We start from the raw sequence: 24,121 nt of genomic DNA, 5'->3' as shown, positions 1-24,121 counted from the left end.
GAGAGGGGAATCTCTGACAAACCTCATTTCCTGTTTATGCTTTAGAGCAGGTGGTTCTCAACCACCCCAATGATGCAAACCTTTAATACAGTTCATGTTGTGAGCCCCAACCTAAAATTATTTCATTGCTACTTCATAACTATACTTTTGCTCCTGTCATGAACTGCTGCCCTGGAGAATGCTGTCTCATCCTGTCACCCAGGTTCAAATATGGCAGTCTTCCACCTTTCCTTAGGGCGTGTCTGCTTTCCATCCCTACAAACTTTTCCTCTCCACAGAGGGGAAGGGCTGAGGGTTGGGTCAGCATCGGATTTCTTGCCTTAGGCAAGTCTTCACTTCCTCTATCTGCTTAATAACTCACCCCAACCTATAACCGACACACACAATCCTTATCTGCAGGGACCCGTTCTAATCCTTAATCTTTCCGGGCTCCTGCACAGACCATACCCGCCCATAACTAAGGGAGACCGCAGAGGCTCATGTGTGACCATACATACATGAAGCAAAAAGAAATTTTCATGGAATGTTTATTTTAGATACCATTCTAATTTTGGCTTTAATTCTCACCTCTGGTTTCCACTCTTTGGAAACCCAAACTATTTTTTAAACAAAATATTATTTAAATATCATGAATCTCTGAAGTCATGAGACTTTTCTCTCCAAAAGGGAAGGACACACATTTTCTATTTTTATGCAGCATTTTCAAATACACATGTCAATATATATTTTATAAACTACTAAAAAATAAAACCCTTTATCAAACTCTGAGGTTATTGATGTATCCTAAGTCTCCAATACATCTCATAATAGAGTAAGTTCTATTCATCTTCATGAATGAGGTGGGAACTAGACTAAGAAGTAGGATAGGATTTTAATCCCTGAGGTGTCAGTTAAAATGCAGAGGTTGCCAAGATTTTTTTTTTTTTTTTCTGTTTTAAAAATTAGCTTTAAATAATTAGCATGGATCATGCTATCTCAATCAAAAAACACTTCCTCTACATGGAGTCCTTTAGAAAATTACATTTTCTGGGTTACGGTCACCCTGATGCCCCAGCTCTTCAGCTATGTGAATTTATTTTTTTCCTTTTGTAAAGGAACGGCACAGGATAAGTCTGCCCAAACTTCTGGGCTCTTCAGAAGGACGTTCAGCTCGTCACATCTGTCATGTGGTTGGAGAGGAAATCCTCAGCACCTTTCCAAGACCTGGAAGCATTGGGCTGATGTGCCCAGGTGGATGTCAAGACCTGAAAAGGCAGAAGCCCCTGCCTGGGTTGTCTATTATTACTCCAGAGGCAAGAATCTAAAACAAACACCCATGCTCTTGAGAAAGCAGGCTGGTGCTATGCACTCTCCAGCCACTTTCACAGAGCTGGCTGCAGAACCCCCTCTCTTTTCCTGGCATCTGCAGAGGTTCTGGGGTCCACACTGAGCCCTAGTAGTAGCGGTTCAGGCTCCTGGTGCCGGGCACCTCAGGCTGCCCGTTCATCCAGATCTCCCTGATGATTCGTTCGCGCTCCTCCAACCGCTGTGCGCGCTCCAGCTCCTCTGCAGAGGTGAACACGTTCTTGTTCAAAGTCCTCTCGAAGCGACGGTGTCTGCGCACCGAGAGGTCCGAGGCTGTGTCCTCGCTACCATCCTCGCTGTCGCTGCTGTCACTGCTGCTCTCGTGGTCCTGCAAGCACCTCCTCCGGGGACCCCGCCGGCAGTCCGTGTGGCAGGAGATCCTCATCACCAAGGCAGCCAAGGTCAGGAACAGGCCGATGCACACACCAGAGACAAAGTACAGAGCGGCTCGCTCAGGGTTTTCTGCAGTGGGAGGAAGAGGGAGAAAGCCATGTTGGATAGGAGCCATGTCTCCATGCAGGATCAGGGACACAGACCCATATTCTCACAGGACTCGAACTTAAATGGCCTTCCCAGGAACAAATTTCACAACATTTCCAAATAGCATTATTAGGCCAGGTATGGTGGGTTTTGCCTATAAACAATCCCAGCAGTTGAGAGACTGAAACAGGAGGACTGGTGGGACATCCAGGCCGGAGTGAGACTGTCTCAATAAGAGACAAAAGAGAGTGGCAAATGGCTCAGTGAATAAAGATTCCTGCCTCCAAGACTAAGGACCGGAATTCTATTACAGAAAGACACATGGCAGGGAGAAAGTGGATGGACTCCCTCTAATTGACCTTTGACCTCCACACACATGCTGTGGCATAGTATACCAAAAGAGACACACATACAAATAAGTAAATGTGATAAAAATGAAAAAGAAGGGAAAGAGAGACTGACTGACTGACTGACTGAATGAATGAATTGGTATTAATAACTGGCCAACAATGCATCTGTTAGGGGCAAGAGTATATGAGATTATCACTCTTGTTTCAACTTTAACTTTGAAATTATTTGTAAATGAAAAATTACCATATGTGTAGCCTTTGGGTCTGGCTAATTTCAGTGTGTGTGTGTGTGTGTGTGTGTGTATGAATGCATCAGTGGGAATGTGTGTGCACATGCATATCAAGTCCAGAAGTTAATCTTGGGTGTCCTTCAGGCATCGTCTGTTCTTGTTAGCCTGGAATGTGGGAAGAAGAGTAGGCCAGTTGACCTGGACTCTCCACTGCATCATGCTGGGCAGGAACTCAATAGGGCAGGAACCTAAAGTCAGAAGCATAAGCCAAGGCCATGGAGGAGTGCTACTTTCTGGCTTGCACACATGCCCCTGCCTCTTCCAGAGTGCTCAGCTTTCTTATCCAATCCAAGACCACCTGCCCTGGGGAGGCACCAGCCACAGGGGGGCTAGCTCCCACAATCAATCAAGACAATGCTACACAGACTTGCCTACAGGTCAACCTGACGAAGGCAATTCCTCCATCGGATATGTCTAGGATTGTGTCAAGTTGACAAAACCAGCAAGCACATCCATGATTAGTTCATTTTCACCTAATAACAATTTGTTATCTAGTGTCAGCTTGAGACAAGCCTGACTCGAAGACTCTCTGAGCAAAAGTAGAAAATCATTAAGCTCTCTGGGACGTGATACATGGGACGTGACTTGGGACATAAGAACCTGCCTGAGACATTAAATCCTATGAATCGTCTTTCCATCGGGTAGCAGGAGGAAGGCACTCCCCTCAATTAGTCACTTCAGCCTGGGTCTATCTCAGCCTCATGGAGCCTGCACATGATAAAATACAGAAGGAGAGACGGCTCGATGGGTAAAGTGTCCGCTGCTATACAAGCATAAGGATCTCAGTTTGTGCTCCCATCATCTGTAACAGTTGAGATGTGGGCACATGACTGTAAACCCAGATCTAGAAAGGCATTGGCAGGTAGGTCCCAGGGACTCACAGCTGAGGCAAATCAGTGCATTCAACAAGAGACCCTGTCTCAAAAAGTAAGGGAAAGATCCTGATAGAGGAAGACTTCAGCCTCTGGCCTCCATATGTACAACATACACATGCATCACACACACACACACACACACACACACACACACACACACACACACACACACAGAGAGAGAGAGAGAGAGAGACAGACAGACAGACAGACAGACAGAGAGACAGACAGAGACAGAGACAGAGAGAGACAGACAGACAGGAACAGAGTGAATGGACCATGTAGGCATCACACAGGAGCAGATGCAGAGACAGAGCTGCAGTGAGTTGAGTCAGGGCTCAGGGGATGGATCTCTGAAAGGCAAGAGAGGCTCAGTCCAGATGACCTTATCAGGCCTCATTCCAGTGATAATTCACAAGTGTATCGCTGGGAAAAAAGCAAAATGAAAATCTATTTGCTGGAAAATGGGTTCTGTTGTTTACCAGAATCAAACCTCCCCCAGGGGCCGTGCCCCAGCTTGGCTGCTCTCTGTGCAGAGAGATCCAACCATCCCTTCTTCTAAAGAAGGCTTGACGCAGCAACAAATACCCACCCTCAGGTGCTACTAGCATTGATTTTTTTTTTCTGCCACTGTCTGCACAGGACAGAAATAAGGTCATTGTACCTGAGGTGACAGCTTGTCAGGAAGCCCAGAGTCCTTCCTCTTCCCACACAACCACCAGGGCTCTTTAGGCCACTGACCCTGCCTGTATTGCTATGAGTCTGAGAGCCTGGGCTCTGCCTGTGAGCTTTGCTCTAGGGTAAAACCATCTTTACAGTGGGAAGGTGTACATAGGAAGGGAACGGTAGCAGAAGGTTCTTTATATATATGTGTGTGTGTGTGTGTGTGTATGCACATACATATATATGTGTTCATATACTATATATACATGCACACACACATATATATTTGTATACAATACACACACACACACACACACACACACACACACTCATACACATATATTAGTTTTGAGATAGGGTCTCCTGTCTTACATAGGCCAGGCTGGCTTTGAAACCCTGATCCTCTTGCCTCCAGCTCCTAAGAACTGAGTTATGTATGTAGCACATGCATGTAGCATGCCAGCCTTGTGGATGGCTTTAACAGAACCGATTTCAATGCCTTTGACAGACATTTTCTTGGTTCTCTCCATGCTGTACTTAACCGGAGCAGTCACCTGTGGTTGCCAACGTGTTCGCCTGCCCTATCCCCACCATAGCCCGATGTTTCTCAGTAAAGGTGTCCTTTCCCCTTATAAACCTGAACTGTATGTATCACAGTGAGCCACCATCAAGTGCAGAAATGGCCAGCGTGGAGAATAAGATACTGACAGTCAGGAGGCAAGAGCTCCTTGGGACTAATACATACTTTTAAGTCATTTTAAATGCTTAGTTCCCTGCATGCTTGTGTGTGGTGAACCTACACATGCATACATGTGCAAGCTGACATCCGAAGTCTTCCTCTGTAACCGGTAATATTTAGAAAACTGCCCCTGGTCTGGCTTGTTTCTGGGTAGCCGCCATTTTCCCACTGCTCTGGCTCGGTGGACTCCATTTTTCCTGCTGTTCCAGCTCTGGACCACCGCTCTGGCTATCTAGAAACCCTGGCCCTGGCACCCATGAGATGCCAGCGTGGTGGCTGGCTCTGCCAATCCACCATGCTGTCCACAATGCTCGGCTGAGCCCAGACCATTCCTACTATGCCCAAGGTACCTGGTAGAATGAAGACTCTTAATGCTTATAGATTATCCAATGGATTTATATATTTGGAAATGCTCAATTAACAAGATGCCCACACAATTAGAACTGTTACCCAATTATCTAACCTAGATATAACTACCTTAGACTGCTAGAGACACACATACATCCACAGCCATCTTCTCTCCTCCTCCTTCTTCTTCTCCTCTCACCGCCTCTTCCTCACCTTCTCTCCTCCTGACTTCTCACTCCGCCTACCTTTCATACAGCCCAATCACCTAGCCTTATTGCAAATGTAGCAGGAAAATATCCTACAATTCCTCAATTGGTGTCGATCTTATTTTTGAGGCAGGGCTTTTCTCAATTCAGACTTGCCCTTCTGGCTAGTCTAGCTAGCCAGCTTGCTCCTAGCATATCCTGTCTCCATTTTCCCAGCACTAAAATTATAGGCTGCCACATCCACATGCCATTGAGAAGGGTGCAGGGGATGTAAACAGGAAGCTCTGCTTCAAAGAGTCCACACTGATAGGCTAGACATATACTTGGAGTAGTGTAGAGTAATTTTACATGGTTGTTCTTGCCAGCCTGGTATAGCAAACTCCAGGTAAAGAAAAGCTGGAGCCTAGGCTTGGTGGTACACATCTTTAATCCCAGCACTCAGGAGACAGAGGCACGCAGATCTCTGAGTTCTAGTCAGCCAGTTCTGTCCAGTCAGATGAGCTCAATGCAGTGGCGACAGTTGATCTGTCAGCTGAGAGCCCAGCCAGTTCTGAGTCAATGCAGTGAGTGCAGTGCAGTGGGGCTGAGTTCATTTGTGAGTTCCCCAAGTTCAGTGCAGGTCAGCAGAGGCAGCTGAAGCCAGAGAATAAGAAAGAGCCAAAGGATTAGAGCAAACTGCCAGAGTTAGTTTGAGGCTAAGAACAATTCATTGAGAAGCCAGAGAAGCCAAACTGAATCAGTCAGCTTGGAGAGGACTTTTAGCCAGAAAAACTGAGTTGAACCAGCCAGCCAGGGTTCAGAAAAAGCTACAAAAGGTGAGTTTCCTCAGCAGTAAGCCTCTGAGAAGACAATAACACCAGGTGAATAAACAGAGGAGACTACCTTTAAAGACCTCTGGAGAGTTCATGCCACTAAAGAGTCAACAGATTCTAACTCTGCTCCTGTCTCCATGTCTTGGGAAACTTACCTCCAATCACTATCGTAGAAATAATCTTTTATAAACAACACCTGCCAATAAAAAAGCTTATGGCCAATGAACTGAGGCAGAAAATAGAAGGTGGGATATCAGGCAGGGATGAAAGAGAATTCTGGGAAATAGTCAGAGGCAGGAGAGATTACAGTTGTAACTCTGAGGAGACAGACATAAACTAACAGGTAGCTGAACTCAGAATAGAATAAAGGAGAGATACACTCCAGGAACTCTGAGGAGACAGATGTAAGAAGACAAGGAAAAGAAACCAGCCATGTAACTGAATCCAGATTAGAATAAAGGGGATAAATTAAGAGCAGGTATATGACCTAGGCACTTACTAATAAATAATTAGTCTCAGAGTCATCATTCTGGGAGCAGGGGCTGGGAAGAATATTTTTGTTTTGTTTGTTTGTTTGTTTTTGGTTTTGTTTTTTTACACACTACAAGACCATGGTCTCAGACCATGAGTTTTTGACACACTCACATTGGCAGCATGTTCCAACACTGAACAGACACAGTGTAAGAACTTGGAGAAGTCCTTCACTTTTCAATCCCATCACAAGTGGAATTGCTTTGGACTCCTTTGTGGTCTTAGTGTGAAATGTTCCTCCGGGCTCATTTCTGAACACCTAGTTCACAGCAGGTGTTGCTCTCTGGAGGCGTTATGCAACCTTTAGGAGGTGGGGTCCAGCTGAAGGAAGTGTGCCAGAGGATGAGTGGGCCTGCAGATGGATGCCCTGTCCCACATCCTGTGTTCTCTGTTCTCTGTTCAAGATGCAGTAAGTTAGCCAGATTCTTACTACCATGAATTTTCTGCCGTGATAAACTTTATCTCCTCGAATACAAGCCAAAACATATCTTTCCTCTCTCACATTACTTCTTACCAGGCGTTTGCTTCCAGCAAAAGGAAAGAAACTAAGGTAACCCTTCCCCAGCACTGGACCCAAAGAATGTTCACGGGCATAGACAACAATACATATTGCATATACATGCATATAAATGCTCAGGGGTGGGAAGGAGAGAGGGAGGGATGAAAACAGGAAGGAAAGGGGGAATCAAAGAGGGAGGTTGATAGGTGATTGACAGGTGATAGATGGTAATAAGTAGATAAGTTGGGAGAAAGATAGATGGTTGGTAGATAGGAGATAGAAGACAGACAAGAAAACAGGTAGATAGGCAGGCAGGCAGGCAGGCAAGCAGGCAGGCAGGCAGGCAGGCAGACAGACAGACAGATGGACAGAGCTCCCATTTACCAAATCTTTGCCAGGATCAGAAAAAAAATGTCTTTGTGTTGATCTTCTACCTTTAAACGTTAGCCTACTTTAGGACGGTAAGTACTAGTACCCATGGTTAAACCATTAAGACTGGGGTGATCCGTGTTCTTACATTCATGAGATGGAGAGCCATACTTGAGATGAAGGGTAGGAAAACAGTCAGTCTGACTCGCATGCCCTGCCTTTGCCAACTTGCTACACAGGCCTAACTTTTAAGGTTGTTGGGGTTTTTTGTTTGTTTGTCTGTTTATAAGAGGATTTTGCCATGTGGCCCAGACTGGACTTAAACTCATGCTCCTCCCCATCCGGTTCCTGGGTGCTGCGATTATAGCTGTGGACCAACATGGCTTCATTTAAAACCTGCTATTCTCATTCTAGCCTAACTAGCTTTTCTCACACATAAGAAATACCCTTTCTGTTATGAGCAGCATCCCAGATACAGACTCAGAGAGAAGTTCAGTAAAAGCAACCAGACAGAGCAAAGAACTCAGTAGGTAGTAAGCAGATGCCTCCAAGCAGGTTTCTTGAGCTAGTATAACTTGAATCATGCTAACTCCCCTTTCTGTCCATACCACTGGAGTTCCAGACTGTTTTTACACTCCCCCAACACCTCCTGCTTCAGGTCACTTCCCTCTTGGCCAATGACCCACCCTGGTCTTGACTACATTCAGACATCTGTTAATTACCCAGGAAGCAGGGTGAAGAGGGCTTTTGTCGTTGTTTTCCTTGAATAAATAAAAATAAATGTATTACTCTATCTTGTTTCCTGCAGGGTTATTGTTTCCTTGGGCAGGAAGAGGCCCTTTGGGGAGGTCCTAAGGCTGATTTCATTTGCATGCTGGGGAGTCAGATTGTGCCCAGAAAACCGTAGGGAGGCTCAGACACACCAGATCTGGCCTGGTCAGCTGGTCTCCAAGCCAGTGTACCCTGTTCTCTGCCTGGGGTTTCTTGCACTCCTCAATGTGCTCAGTCTTTAAAGAGGAAGGAACCGTGCTTATGAAATGGGCTCCCTTTAAAGAGAGTGGCAGGGTTGTGTGAATTGAGGAAGAACTCGGCAGAATCTCTTCACTAAGCTTCACTGTAAGGTTCTTTGTGGGATTCTGTCTCATACCATAGGAAAGGAAAGTCTTCTAACACGCTCCAGGCCTCTCTGAAATGCTGAAGGGAGGTTTCCCTCAGTCTCTTCCATCTCTGGCTTCTCCTGCTTGGGAACAAGGAATCCTGTAGAATCTGTCCCTGCCAGGCCAGTCTGACTTCTGCTCCTTTGGCCCCTTTCACCCTCTCCCTGCATCCCCTAGGCAGTAAGCACCCTACAAGGAAGCTTCCACCTCCCGATGCTTATCTAGTCCACAGCACTTTTCTCTCCTCTTGATGTGCGTACTCCTTTATTTTTATAAACCTGACGCAAACCAGAATCTCCTGGCAAGACAGAACTTCAGCTGAAGAACTGTCCAGATCAGAATGGCCTCTGGCCATATCTATGAGGCATTTTCCCAATTGCTGTTTGATTCAGGAGGGTCCAGCCCACTATGGGAGATGCCATCCCTGGCCAGGTGTGCCTGGGCTATATAAGAAAGGAAGCGGAGCAAGCCAGAAGAGACAAGCTGGTAAGCAGCACTCCTCTGTGGTCTCCAGGTCCTGCTTCTGGATTCCCTCAATGATGGACTGTAACCTACAAGATGAAATAAACTCTTTCTTCCTCCTTGTTGCTTTTGGGCATGGTATTTTATCACAGCAACAGAAAGAAAACTAGCTACCCTGGGGCCCAAGAAAGGAAAGGTAAAAACTCCAGTGCACATTTGACTCCAACTTTACCACTGCTGAAGACTAAGACTAATGCTTGTCTACACTCTATGATTAATTTAGTCCCTCCAGCCTAGGCAGCACGTTCTGTACTTGTACTATAATCAGCTATACAGCTATTACCTTCTCCATATGACAGTGAGAAATTTGAGGGCAGAATGCATGAGTCACTTTGGGTTCTCAGAACCCCGTTCATGGGTTTATTATAAACATGATGAATAAGTGAAATCATGAATTATATTTAAATTAAATCATGACTATAAACTCTAAAAGTTCAGTTAATACATTCATTATATGTCCATAAGTTTATTATATGTATGAGTGTATGAATGTGTCTATGTATGTGTATTATTAGTTAGCTTTTTGTCTCTGTCACCCAAATATCTAAGCTAGACAATGTATGTAATCATTTATTTTGGCTCAGGGTTTCAGAACCAAAGTTGTCATCTTGACACAATCTGGAATTATCTGGAAGAGAGACACAAAAAGAGACTGTCTGGATCAGGTCAGCTTGTGGATGATTGTCTTACTGGCCTTAAAGATTAGAAAAGTTTAAGCTCACTGAGGGCAGCACCATTCCCTGGGCTTGGGTCTTAGGCTATATAATAGAAGGAAGAGTGAGCAGAACAGTAGGTATTCCTGCATCCATTTCTCTCTGCTCTTGACATTAAGTATGATATATACTAACTACATCAAGTTACTGCCTTGACTTCTGCAATTGTAAGCTAAGTAAAAGCTTTCTTCTTTACAGTTGCTTGAGTCAGGAATTTTATCACAGCAACAAACATGAAATTGAGACACAGAGGATTGGATCCATGGTCACTTGGCCCCTGCACTTGAACTGATATGGCTGTGGCAGCATGTGGCAGAGGAAAGCTGGTCACCTCACCTCATGGCAGACAGGAAGTAGCCAGGAAGACAAGAAGAGGCCAGGGAAAAGGTATCTACAAGAACCCCTCACTCCTCTAACTAGGCTCCTCTTCCTAAAGTTTCCAGAAACCGTCAAAACAACATCCCTCTTCAGTGACGAAGCCCGTAACACATAGCCTTTTGAGAGGCACATTATATGTGAACAGTGTATTATATCATGCATGTATTTGTGTGTGTGTGTGTGTGTGTGTGTGTGTGTGTGTGTGTATACATGCTCATGTCTGTTGCTGTGATAAAATTCCTGTCTCAAGCAACTGTAAAGAAGAAAGCTTTTACTTAGCTTACAATTACAGATTAGAGTCCATCATTGCAAGAAGTCAAGGCAGTAACTTGAAGTAGTCAGTATATATCATACCTCTCTCTCTCTCTCTCTCCCTCCTTTCCTCCCTCCCTCTCTCTCTCTATATATATACATATATACACACATATATATACACACACATATATACACATATATGTATATATATACATGCATAAATATACACGTATATATGTATATATACGTGTACACACACACACACACACACACACACACACATATATATATATATATATATATATATATATATATATATATATGAGATGGAATAACAATAAAGAAATAGGAAATGGAGTCAGCAAGATATCTCAGTGTGAGCAGGTGCTTGCTGCCAAGCTTGACAACCTGAATTTGATCCCCAGGACCAACACAATGAAGAAGAGCCAACTCCTACAGGTTACACTCTGATAGCCACGTGCATGCCACGGCCTGTGCATGCACACACAGGCACACATCCATGCATATACACACAAATAAATACACAAAGGCAACTTTTTAAAAGAAAGCAGTAACTGAAAAAAAATGTTAAAGAGACCAGCATTAATCTAACAACATGAACAAAACTATACAATAGACAGGGAAGTGAGGCGGACTATTGCCTTTTTACTTGTATGCACATGTACATATTTATTTGTATTTCCCTGACTCTAGTCAGGATACACAAGTGATTTATATATTTTTCTCTGAGTACATTTCATACACTGTATACGTTATTCTTCGTTACACATCCCTCTTGAAGGCTCAGCTAACTGCAGCTATGGTGGCTCAGCCAGTGGCAGTGATATACCACCGCTTACAAAAAGGCCTTCTGTCTTCAGATATTTAATTGGTTGAAAAAAATTATTTAAAAAAATAGCAATGATGACTACTGAAGAGATTTCTTCGTTTTTAAGAACTCAGTGTTTTAGAACTGGCCACTCTTCCAGGGGAACCAGACTCAATTCCCGGCATCCTTATGGCAGCTCACAACCATCTGTAACTTCGGTTCCAGGTATTTGACACCCTCTTCTGGCCTCCGTGGGCATCAGGCGTGCACATGAAATGTCCATATACATAGAAAAGAAAACAATGGCAATACGAGAGTAGCTTTGCCTGCAGTGCTGCTTCCTTGTTTGCTTATTTGTTGTCTACTGCCTTCAAGAATTCTCAAGAAATTGTGACAAGCAGGCTAAACATCACGATAGCTCTTCATGTGTCCACTGGCAAGGGGACTCTCAAGGTTGATCCTTGGACTCACATGAAAGTAAACTCTCTGTCAGCAAATTGCTCCTAGCAAGGGAGACTCCAACTGTTAAAATCTGGAGAGCTGAGGAGAGAGGTTGGTGGTCAAGAGCACTTGCTGTTCTTACAGAGGACTCAGGTTCGCCAGGTGGTGGTGGCGCACGCCTTTAATCCCAGCACTTGGGAGGCAGAGGCAGGTGGATTTCTGAGTTCAAGGCCAGCCTGGTCTACAGAGTGAGTTCCAGGACAGCCAGGGCTACACAGAGAAACCCTGTCTCGAAAAAAACAAAACAAACAAACAAACAAACAAAAACAGAGGAGTCAGGTTCAGTTCCCAGCACTGACATCAGACTGCTCATAACTGCTGGTAACTTCAGCTCAAGGGGATCCAAGACCCTCATGTGGGCTCTTCAGGAACACATACTCATTCTCTCTCTCTCTCTCTCTCTCTCTCTCTCTCTCTCTCTCTCTCTCTCTCTTTCTCACACGCACACACACCTTCAATGATCCACCAAAACCCCTTCACTAAAATACTATATATGCAAAATCAAATGCCAAATTAGAAAAGAGTATTTGTTATATGATCAAAAAAAAAAAAAAAAAAAAAACAGAATCAATATATAAAGAAAAGCATTAAGAAAATAGGCACCAGGGCTGGAGAGAGTTCAACAGCCAAAAGCACCAGCTGCTCTTCCAAAGAATCAGAGTTCAATTCCCAGCACCCACAAAACAGCTCACAATCATCTGTAGCTCCAGTTCTGGGGTATCTCATGCTCTCATCTCCTCAAAGGTGGTACATGCGGCAAAACATCCAAACACACAAATAAAAAATAATTAAAAAAAAATAAATACTAATAGAGAAAATTTGGAAAGGATCTGAGCACAGAAAATGCAACAGACATGGGTCTTTGACCTATGAACAATGTCCCCCTAACAGGGACTGGAACACTGTAGGCTACAACGACAGTTGACAGGACTCCTGAATTTATATAGAAAGTTTCACTGAAAGGCAGGCATGTTTGTCAAGTTATATAGCCTTCGTCTGCTTTTGGTTTACAATGAGTTAAGCTGGTAGGCCATAGGCTAGACCACAAAGCTGAAAACACTCTAGGGCAGTTTATAGAAAATCAGAGTTTGCTGAACCCTGGCCTACAGAAATTAAATTATATTTAGGGAGCCTTTTTCATCTATCAGATTGTCAAAACTCCAAAAACAATTGAAAACATTGTTCTGGGGCTTTGCGTATTGAATTAGAAAATCCCTCTAGGTGGCAACTTGGTGACATCTGCCCTTGGAATGTGGGTGGGACATGATCCAGACATTGTACTTTGGGAAACCAATTCTGGAAATAAGCAGGATTGTATATGCCATGATTACTTATCACTGCTCTGAGAAAGACCCGAGCGTCCCCGCTAGCCATTGGCAACGGGTCAGCTATGGACAAGTAAGTAACTGCCTAGCAGAAGAAGCCGGATTCTCTATACTGACCTGCAGTGTCTCTGGGACGTAATCCTCAGTATATTTGATTCACCACTCATATACAAAATAAGGGAAAGGTGACCAGAAGGACATACCAAAGCCTAGGAATGCAACTGGATGGAGCAGGCAGCTTGGAGATTAGACTTCTTTCTGTGTCTTTTCACAGGGTGCTAAGGTGAAGTGGTGTGCTGATGGGAGCAGGTAGACAGTGACCAGCAAGAAACTCACTGAGAAGGCAACTTTCAAGGAAAACCCTAAAAGGATGAAGGCCTGTCTGTACTGGGTATATGCATTAAATAAGCCAATCATTAAGTTAAAAATGAGTGATTATTCTGTTTATTCTTTCTAATGACTCTATTAGAAATTATTAATGAGGTTATTATTATTAATGATATTACCTTATTTATAAAGCATTGTATTCTGATTAATTAGTTGCCTACAAATGGTTAAGATAGGAAATGTTAACTCCCTCAATACAAGTGCTGAGGCAGAAGGAATAAAACATGACTCAAGAAAACATGGGGTCTTAGGGTTTTACTGCTGTGAACAGACACCATGACCAAGGCAACTCTTATAAAAACAACATTTAATTGGGGCTGGCTTACAGGTTCCGAGGTTCTGTCCATTATCATCAAGGCAGGAACATGGCAGCATCCAGGCAGGTATGGTGCAGGAGGAGCTGAGAGTTCCACAACACCTGAAAACTGCTAGAATACTGGCTTCCAGGCAGCTAGGATGAGGGTCTTAAAGCCCACGCCCACAGTGACACACCTACTCCAACAAGGCCACACCTACATCCAACATGAATGAGTGAGAGAACTCCACAGCCTCACTAGACGGCCTCACTAGATGGCCAAGATTTTACACTACCTATAGCTTTAAAATAGCAGTAACAGATAAAGCATGCAAAGCATTTGGATTATTTTGGTATGTGTATGTGCAAGTGACATGTGCCTGTGTGTATGCCTGCTCACATAAGCATGCATACATTCATGTAGAGGGAGGCTGGAGGTTAACATCTGGTGGTGTCTTTCTTGATGGCCCCACCTTGCATATTATTAAGTCAGTGTCTGTCCCTTGGCTCAGAACTCACTCATTTGGCTAGTCTAGCACTCCAGCTAGCTCAGGGTCCCCCAGTTCCACCTCCCATGTGCTGGGATTCCAGGCAGGCCACCATACACACTGGTACTTATGTGGATGATGGGGATCTAAACTCCAATCCTTACCCCTGCATAGTGAGCTCAAGACGGCAATAAAATCAAGTGAATTGCATCCTCATGTCAGCACTATAGATCATTTTACTACAAAAATACAGATTCAGCAGGATCAGAGGCAGGAAGATGGTGGATAATATCATTATGGTAATTTGGGCAAATACAAGATGGAGTTCAAATCACATCAGTGATGGAGGGGCATGAAAGGGAAACACAATAAAAGAGTGGAAGAGGTGAGCAGACCGACCTTAACCAATATGCTGTGGTCTGCAAAGAAGATGCTTCTACAGGTAAAAATCTTATTTCTGAGTTAGGTACACAGAAGTCTAGTCTAGGCTGAGCTTGGAAGGCTATGGAGCTCAAGAGAGAGAAATGGGAATTATCTAATAATGTATTCTAATCAAATACTATCCTTACAGAATATAGCTAAGCAGGCTGAGGATGGGGTTCGGTCTGTAAATCACTTGCCTTGCAAACACAAGGATCTGAGTATGATTCCTAGAACCCACATTTAAAAAATAATCCAAGGATGGATATGGGTCCTTGTAATCCCAGGGCCTAGAAGAGGGAAGGCAGGCTGATTCCTGAGGCTTACTGGCCGGCCAGCTTGGCCCTACTCTGTCTTATAGACCAGAAAGAAACCCTATATCTTCCAAAAACCAGACAGTATCTGCAGAGTAACAGTTGAAGCTGTCCTCTGGACATGGACACACATCTACACGTAGTACCACTCACAAAAAACATACAAAAAAATACAGTTAACTAAAATAATATAAAAAGTACCCAGACACCTACTCGATCCTAGCCCTCGCATACAAACTACAGCAGAACGCAGTCTCATTTAAAGCAGGCAGATAGCAGGGGTGCACGTGCTACGCTTTATACCCGCATGTCCGTATCCCCTTAATAGCACAGCATTTACATATTTCTATTCCATTTCGTATTCAGCAAATTTTTCTCACCTTTTCCATCAAAATGATTCTGAGGGTTCTTGTCCTCATAGTCATGCATCTGCCTACATCTCTAATTATTCCCTTAGAAGAAATCCCTGGCAGTGGGATTCCTGAATATGTAAATTTTTACATATGTAAAAATATGTAAATACATTTTAGGAGTTGGGCAGATTCTGCTGACCTGCTCCCCAGAGAGCGTCCAATGTGTGCACACACTTGTCTCTGTGCACTTCCACCCTGTCCTCATTGTTCATGGATTTGATAGAATTTTAAGCTGTGCACTCTCAGCAGCCATTTGCGTTTTTCCTTATGCAAACTGCCAATTCTTGTCCTTTGTCGCCTTTTCTCCTGGGACTCTTCTCTTGGGACGCTTTGATTATTAAATTTGTGAATTTTTCTATGTTATAAATTTCAACACTTATCATTAGTAACTTTTTTTCTTCCTTAAGAAAGAGTCAGCCGGGCGGTGGTGGTGCACGACTTTAATCCCAGCACTTGGGAGGCAGAGGCAGGCGGATTTCTGAGTTCGAGGCCAGCCTGGTCTACAAAGTGAGTTCCAGGACAGCCAGGGCTGCACAGAGAAACTCTGTCTCGAAAAACCAAAAAAAAAGATTCAGTCTAGTATGGTAACTATAAGTGTAATCCCAGCACCTGTGAGGCTGAGGCAGGAGCACTGCTATGAGTTAGGAGCCAGCCTGGGTTATACAGTTTATCATTTCTTTTCAGGGAGCATTTTGTCCAACTGATATTGTTAAGTATGGAAATAGTTCATATTGGGGCAGCTGTAGTGAAAGATCTGCAGTCACAGTGTATATTTGTGTCTCATATTCATTGGACAAGTAGTATCTAAAAGCAAATGGGAAGACCACAGCGCCATGTGACAGGCTGAGCTGGGATCAGAGGCCATGTGGTTCTTCTGGCTTATACCTGCACACACACAAAGCCTCTCTAGAGAATCAGAAAGTAAAGCCAGCCCTTCCTCAAAGAAAATTTAATCAGAACCCTAGTCCCTTCCTCTTCAGACACCATCCAGAAATGCCAGCTAACAAATACAAAACAAAAGCCAGCTACCAAAAGACAAAAAAAAAAAAAAAAAAAAAAAAAAAAAAAAAAACAACAAAAAAAAAAAAACCTCACTCAAGTGGGACAATTTGCACACATAATCAAAGATCAAGCTGATCCTGTATAACACTGTCTGCTCTACAGAGACACCCTCAGTTAGTCAGCCATCTTGCAGAAAAGTACAACTTTGGGATAACAAAGAGGCAAACAGGGGCCTCCCAGATTTACATAGCCTTCTGTCTCCCTCTCTCCTGGAATATTCAAACACCTCATATGACCTCTAACAGAGACAGACAGACACACACACACACACACACACACACACACACACACACACACACTTTAGACAAAGGACCAAGGCAGTTATGTGCAATAGCAAGCAAGTAACAAATGTGTTGCTAAGGAAATAGGCCTCATGGGTTGGACAAGCAACTTGTGATTGTCAGGATTCTTCTGAGGAATAGAATGAAAGGAGGAGGGAAAACTTATTGGATTCGTGATCAGAGGCTATAGAGTCCTACAGTATGCAGGCTGGAAAGCTGCCTGCTCAATTGTTAGAACAGCTGGAAGCAATAAGAGGGACAAGTGATACTGGCTGAACGGCTGGAGGCCTCCTGGAAAATGCTGGTGGAAGTCCCAACTGAAAGATGGACTAACCTGTAATCTGATGTCAATGATCAATGCTAGCAGCAAGAAACACATCACTCAGAAAGAGTAGCACTGTAATTACCAACTTAACACAATCTTGACTCTTATGGAGAGGGAATCTCAATAACAGTTGTCTAGATCAAGGTGGCCTGTTTCCATGTCTATGGGGGGTTGTCTTGATTGAATTAACTGAATTGAGAAGACTCAGCCCCCTATGGGTGGCACCATTCCCTATGCAAGGGATCCTATTCTGCAAGCAATGCATGCATTCATTCTCTCTCTGCTCTTGATTGTGGCTATGACTAGCCATTTCAAGTTCAAGCCACTGTAAGTTTCCTGTAGTTTTTGGATTCTAACCTGGAATTTTGAGCTAACATGAACCCTTTCTCTCTCGTGTAAGTTGTTTTATTCAGAGTTTTGATCAAAGCTGTAGAAAACAGCACTAAGATACCTCCTCCTTCCTCTTTTTTGTTCTACTTGGACTCAGAGCTTATGAATAGAGACATCTACGCTCACGATGAGTCTTCCCCACTTGGTTCACTTTCCATGTGCCAATCTCTGAAAAACCTATTAGACAAACCTGGACATGTGCCCCAGATTCTAGGCATTTCTCAATCCATTCAGGTTGACACTGACGATCAACCAGCATACAACTGAAGCACTGAGAGTAAGCTAGAGATTGAGTCCCACTGAAACTAACAACCAGATAAAGGAGAAAGGGCATGGGAGAAAGCAAGGCAAGATCAAAGTATTGCCACAAGTCTCACTCGCCATGTTTTTTTTTTTTTAAATTTTGCTTATAATTTATCCTTATGGACAGTAACTATTTTCACCTATTTGATTCATCTTTGTGTGTGTTTTAAAAATTCTCTTTCATTGCCTTTATAATTGAGGAGTGTTCCTGATTTCAGAATTATTAAAAAATGATATTTGTGTATATTTATGTGTGAGCATATGCACCTGCACACAGGTGACTGTGGGGACCAAAAGAGGGTTTAAGATCTTCTAGTGCTGAAGTTACTGGGGTTGTGAGCTGTCATGTGTGGGTGGGGTAAACTAAACTTGGGGTTCTCTACAAGTCTTGGGTATTCACTCTTAACTGCTAAGCCATCTGTTTAGCCACTCAGAATCCATTTCTAATCAGTTTTATTTTTTATTTTATCTTATGTGCATTGGTGTGAGGGTGTGAGATCCCTTGGAACTGGAGTTACATGTGAATCCTGGGAATTGAACTTGGGTCCTTCTGAAGGGCAGACAGTGCTCGTAACCAGTGAGCTATCTCTCCAGCCCCTCATTGTCTTTTTATTACACATAATAAATTTAATTTTAGAGATACAAATCCCCACTTTATGGCATTCACTTTAAATTTGAGTCGATGTTTATTAAATTTGATCAATGTTCATATGTATTCATTGGGGGTTGGGGCACTGGTGCCATAGCATGCCTGTGGAGGTCAGAGAACAATTAGTGGAGTTGGTTCTTTCTTTCTGCCATATGGATCCTGGAATCCGAATTCAGGTTGTCGAGCTTGGTAGCATGTGCTTTCATCTGAGGAGCCATCTCCTCAGCATCCCCCTTCCACATGCTTGTTTAAAAGAGGCAAAAGTTTTACTGCATCCCACAGAACACTTAATTTCAGGGAGAAGAAAGGTTGGAGGAGACAGGACCATGAGCTTTTTTAGACTCAACAAGATCACAAGACACCCTGTAACAGCAGCCAATTCAACGAATTACCACATTCACTGGTCACAACTCAGGGTCAGGCTGGTCAAAATGGAAACTCGCCAGGTGTCTCCTGTACTGAGCAGAGTGCCAAAGTCCAGTGCTCTGTTTGCTCTCTCCAGAGGCCCTTTCATCTTTCATCCAACAGCTGGTTTGCAGGTATCCTTGAGCCTGTGGAAATCCCAGCCCCTCCTGCTGCCCTCTGCTTCACTTTGGGGGAAGTCTTCAGGACAGAGTAGGTGGACCCTCCTCCAGTCACTGTGAAAAGATGTTGTCACAGCCCCAAATGTATCTACTCTAGCTTCAGTGTTCTTTATCCCCACATAGCTCAAAGAAACAGCAGAGTCTAGAAGGGTAGCTCAGTATGTAGCATGTTTGCTTAGCATGCATGAAGCCCTGGATTCATTCTCCAGCATAAACCACAGTAGTGGAACAAGCACATGGGGCATTCAAAGACAGCCTGTGAGAAGCTGTATCCATAACAAATAACAGTGAAATCCCACTAGTGTGTGGATACCCAGGAAGGTCTTCCTCAAACAGGATAAGAGTTGAATTCTATAAGTCATGAACCAATATATGTGGCACCCATGGACTAGATGCCCTGTGTTAGCTAATGGTGATGGTCAGTGTGACAGACTTTAGGTGCACCTATGAGGGACTGTTTAGATTAAGGCTCACCTCCGAGAATATCCATAAGATGATCTTTTATAAAAAAATATTTTTATTAACCCTTTGAGAATTCTGTACTTGTATACAATATATTTTGATCATAGTCCCTCCTCCCCCAGCTCCTCCAACACTCACTCGCACTTTACCCCCTCCCAATTTCATATCCTTTAGGGGATTATATTTATTACATTAATTAATGTGAAAAAAATCAATCTCAGTTGGAAAATGTGGACCCATCTCCAGGACGGAGGATCTTGGCTATGTAGAAAGACAACAAGACCCTAGTAGCAGCATGCCTTCACTCCCTGATCTCTGTTCCTGGTTGTGAGACAACACAGCTGGCCACTTGAGGCTCCTGCTACCTTGACTCCTCCACTGTGATGGACTGTACCCCTGAACTATGAGCTAAGGGAAACCTTTCTCTCTTATGTTGCTTTTCTTGGGGTATTTTGTCAAAGCAACAGAAAAGTAACACAGACATGCTCCATCTTGCCAAGCACAAATAAGCCAGATGGGTTGGCCCTCAGAAGTTTCCCTGCAATGACTGAGCCATTGTAAATAGAAGCACTGGATTTTACATTTGAATTCCTAAGTTGCCAACATGAACCCTGGCTAGAAAATTAGAAAATAAAACCCTTCCCTTAAGGGAGTCGAATTAGAACCTTGGCATCCTTCTTCATACAATATCCATACAACTCCAGGCAAAAAAAAAAAAAAAAAAAAAAACCAACCCACAGAAGCAAGTTATCCAAACATTAAAGATTAAAACACCCACTCCAGGAAGACAGAAGTTTGATCGTTCAAATGATAGAGCATTTCTATGTGTTATTAAATAGCAGCTTTTATATGAACGGTGTCTGGTCGGCAGAAAGACTCTTGAGGAGAAAGTCAGCCATCTTGCTGAAGAGCACAACTTTGAATCAAGAAGAGGCTAAGAAACATCAGTGTCTCCAAGACTCACACCCCTGCCTCCCTCTCTTCCAGAAGGCTCTGAAACACTTCAGATGGGCCCTGAAACACAGAACACACACACACACACACACACAGACACACACAAACACACACAAACATAAACACTCAAACACACACAAACATAAACACACACAAACACATACACACACACATACACACACACAAACATATACAAACAAACACACACAAATACACACAAACTTAAACACACACAAATACACACAAACTTAAACACACACAAACACATACACACACATATACACACACACACACGGGGAGAGGGAAGAGGGAGAGAGGGAGAGAGGGAGAGAGGGAGAGAGGGAGAGAGAGAGAGAGAGAGAGAGAGAGAGAGAGAGAGAGAGAGAGAGAGAGAGAGAGAGAGAGACCTGTGTGGAGGAGACCTGTGTGGGGTTGAGAACCTACAGAAATTCTCAGGCTGGAGGGCTCCTCCTTATTGGTTGATGTGCTGAGAAAAGAAACCAGCAGTGGTCCTTGGCTGAATGGTTACTAAGCATTTCTCCAGACAGACAAAGCTGTTAGGAGTATTCACCTGCCAAATTAGAGAATATTCCACTTAAATAATTACCTGAAGAACTTTTATCTCAAACCCAATGGAGCAGAGCCTCCCTGTGGTGACCACTCACTTCTCTCCTAGTATAAGGTCAGCCCTAGCCAGCAGGAATTGGCACCCACCTGAGATATAGGACCAGGCTGCCAGGATGCTGCTGAGCAGAGCCATCCCCAAGGGCTCCGTGGCCACTGGTTCTGTGCTGGAGCTGAGGGGCAGCTTCATGTGGCATCTGAGAAGAGCTCCTGGACAAGTCTTCTGGCTCAGCGTAGCCCCTCCCTCTCTCCTCCTGTTTGGAGACATAAAATGAGAAGTGAAGCACAGTCTGCTTTCCTGGTTTTTTCCCAGCGGTCTGCCCTCAGTAACAAAGAGCCAGATTCCCAACAGAAGCCATCTTTCCCAAGCAGGGAGCCACAAAGCTCTGGGTCTTGTCTTAATCAGGTGAGGTACCTGGTTTTCAGGAGGAAGTAAGTAACACACTATGTGTTTTTTCTGACTTGTCCTCTTTCTCTGTCCCACTACAGCCCTCCCTCTGGCTAATCTTTATATGCTTCGTTGCATTCTTCCTGGTTCATCTTTGAGGAAGGGACCCTTACAGCCACGTCATCACCTCAGGGACTGCTCTGCTCCTGTTCTTTTCTGGAAGCCTGCACCAATGGCACACATCACATATCACCCATGGACTTTGATCAGGTGCCTGGTCCCTCGGGTCAAAACATGCCACCCTTGGTGATGGGCCAGCCTATCTCACAGCTGCCACTGTGTGTCCAGTTCTAAAATGACGAGAAAGACTTCGGAGCTCAATCTGCTCCTGGATCCCAGGTTCCATGACCCTGACAATAATGTGTTGGGGATTAAAACAAGGACAGGGATCTCAGAGTTCAGAAGGGAAATGGGGCCTTTTTTTAAAAAAAAGGTAAAGCAGGGCAGCAGCAGGGAGATTCACCTACTGTGAAAGGGAACAGTCTGACTGCTCTGGAAGTAGAAAAAGTGAACAGTAACCTCCTATCCCTCCTTAAAGCAAAGGCGGCATAACCTGAGACAGTATGAGGTAAATCATTCTGACAAGGGCTGGCTTACCAGAGCCATTAGAGATACTTGGTTATATCGGAGTTGGAGGTCTAGCAGACATGGTAGTAGGTGAAGCCCCTGAAAAGGTACCCAACTTTTTTTATTACTTTTTTCCACTTAGAGCATCAGAATGAAGAGGGGGAGCTAAAAGGGCTCAGGAAAGGAGGCTAGCCGCTGCAGAGTGAATGGCATGGGGTCGGGAGGAGGGGAATGGCTCTCCTTCTCCCAGCCTCTGGGCCACAGCAGAGCTCCATCCTTCGGTAGCCATTAGCATTTCTGAAGAGTGAACACTGAAGGATACAGGTAAATAGTGGGAGACTGGGCCACTGGCCAGCACCTCACCACCAGCTCTGGGCTCAACAGACTCAAGGACCCCAGGATCCAGGAAGAGAAGGAAGCTGCTAGAATCTTAGGTTCAGATCCATCCCCTCCCACCTGCCCTCATCAGTGTTCCCTGATGCAGGCCATACTCCTTGATGCAGGGCACCAAGCTCCTTCATCTTTCCTGCCTTTGACTGTGGTCTTCATTTGGCACCTACTGCTCTCACAGAGGATTTGCATCTGTTTCCGAGCACCCACGTTGGGTAACTCACAATCACCTACTACTCTGGCTTCAAGGAACCCAACACCCTCATCTGGCTTCCTCAGGTATCCGTATTAATACACAAATACCCCCCACCCACCCACACATACATACATACAATTTTAAATTAAAAAAAAAAAAAAAAAAACTTTAAAAAACCCACAGTGATCTCAAGTTGGCTCCAGAGACCATAGTGTATAGCCTGGCCGACATCTTCATTGAGTACCAAGGATCACAGTGTATAGCCTGGCCTACATCCTCACTGAACATCGTCTGAGCAGCAGCAGCACCAACATTAACTGGCAGCTTCTTAGGTCTGTATAATCTTAGGCCCTAGCCCAGACACAATAAATCCAAGTCTCAGTTTCTGACATGCTCAGTCAACTTTGAGAAGTGTTGTACTATATGACCCTTGTGGGCTTGTGTGGCCAGTGCACTATGAAGCTACACACCAGCACAGGACAGAAACGCTCAGCCACTCCTATGTGCAGGGTTATGCCATATACTCCTATGTACAGGTTAGAGCCTTCTGGAAGCTCTCTGTCCCTTCTCAGCTCCAAGAAGGCTGGTTCTCAGTCCAGGCAGTCTTGCCTCTCAGCGCACATTTGATAGTATTTAGCATCATTTCTGGTTGCCGTAGCTACAAGACAAGGTGACACTGGCATCCAGGGTTGGGGTCAGAGATACTGCTAAACGTCCCATAATATGTGGGACAGCTTTCAGCCACAAAGCAATCTGGTCCAAAAGTGTTCGCAGAGTTCGTGAGTGAGTAGGTACCACTACTTCAGAGTCCAGCCTAAGCCATCCTCAGGTTTAGGAATCCTGTGTGCCTGTCCCAGACAGGAAGGTGTCAGCGAGAAGTTGCCAGTGCCTGCCCATAAGAACAATGCAACAATGCAGTGTCTCAGTGATCAGAAGTGACCATCAAAGTCCTCAAAAGGAGATACCACAAGCGAAGACTGGCTTATTAATCTGTAAGCGGATCTCCTGGCTCAGAATGGCCCATCCTACAGGAGGGAGCCTCCATACAAACACTCCCGTGGTTCACAGGGTACAAGGTCTATGCCAAGATTAGGACTCAGCCCTTCAGACACACTGATGCTAGACATGATAGAGATTATCTTGGGAAAGGAAGAATTATAAGAGAGTCACATATTTTCAAAGCCAGAGCTTTCTCCAAGTGATAACCTACTGGGTTAATTCCACATCTTTCCAGAGACAAAGTCATTCTTAAAGAACAAACGCTCTGTCAATCCTCATCTGGCAATGCAGCATCTACCAGTTCTTGTATGAATGAGAGAGGGTGTCTGCACATGCACTGTGAACACACCCGAACACCAGAAGAGGGTGACAGATGTCCTTCTATGT

The 24,121-nt window shown here is 44.3% G+C and overlaps 1 protein-coding gene across 6 annotated transcripts in view; it reads right to left on the bottom strand.

The window, feature by feature from the left end:
* Window positions 1–510: 510 nt before the first annotated feature.
* The window catches only part of Eva1a (eva-1 homolog A, regulator of programmed cell death), a 62,762-nt gene continuing 39,151 nt past the window's right edge, over window positions 511–24,121 (bottom strand). For 3 of the 6 annotated variants that reach the window (XM_076939930.1, XM_076939933.1, XM_034511258.2), the window contains exons 2-3: window positions 21,225–21,388; window positions 511–1,806 (exon numbers count right to left, since the gene is read on the bottom strand). In XM_076939930.1, coding sequence (XP_076796045.1) covers window positions 1,433–1,806; window positions 21,225–21,388 — 538 coding nt within the window. In that variant the 3' untranslated portion in view covers window positions 511–1,432. The other 3 variants (XM_076939931.1, XM_076939932.1, XM_076939934.1) reach the window with 3 other exon arrangements.

Source organism: Arvicanthis niloticus, chromosome 9, assembly GCF_011762505.2.
Source record: "Arvicanthis niloticus isolate mArvNil1 chromosome 9, mArvNil1.pat.X, whole genome shotgun sequence".
In the NCBI taxonomy this organism is placed as follows: Eukaryota; Metazoa; Chordata; class Mammalia; order Rodentia; family Muridae; genus Arvicanthis; species Arvicanthis niloticus.
This window is presented reverse-complemented; position numbering and strand designations above follow the sequence as displayed.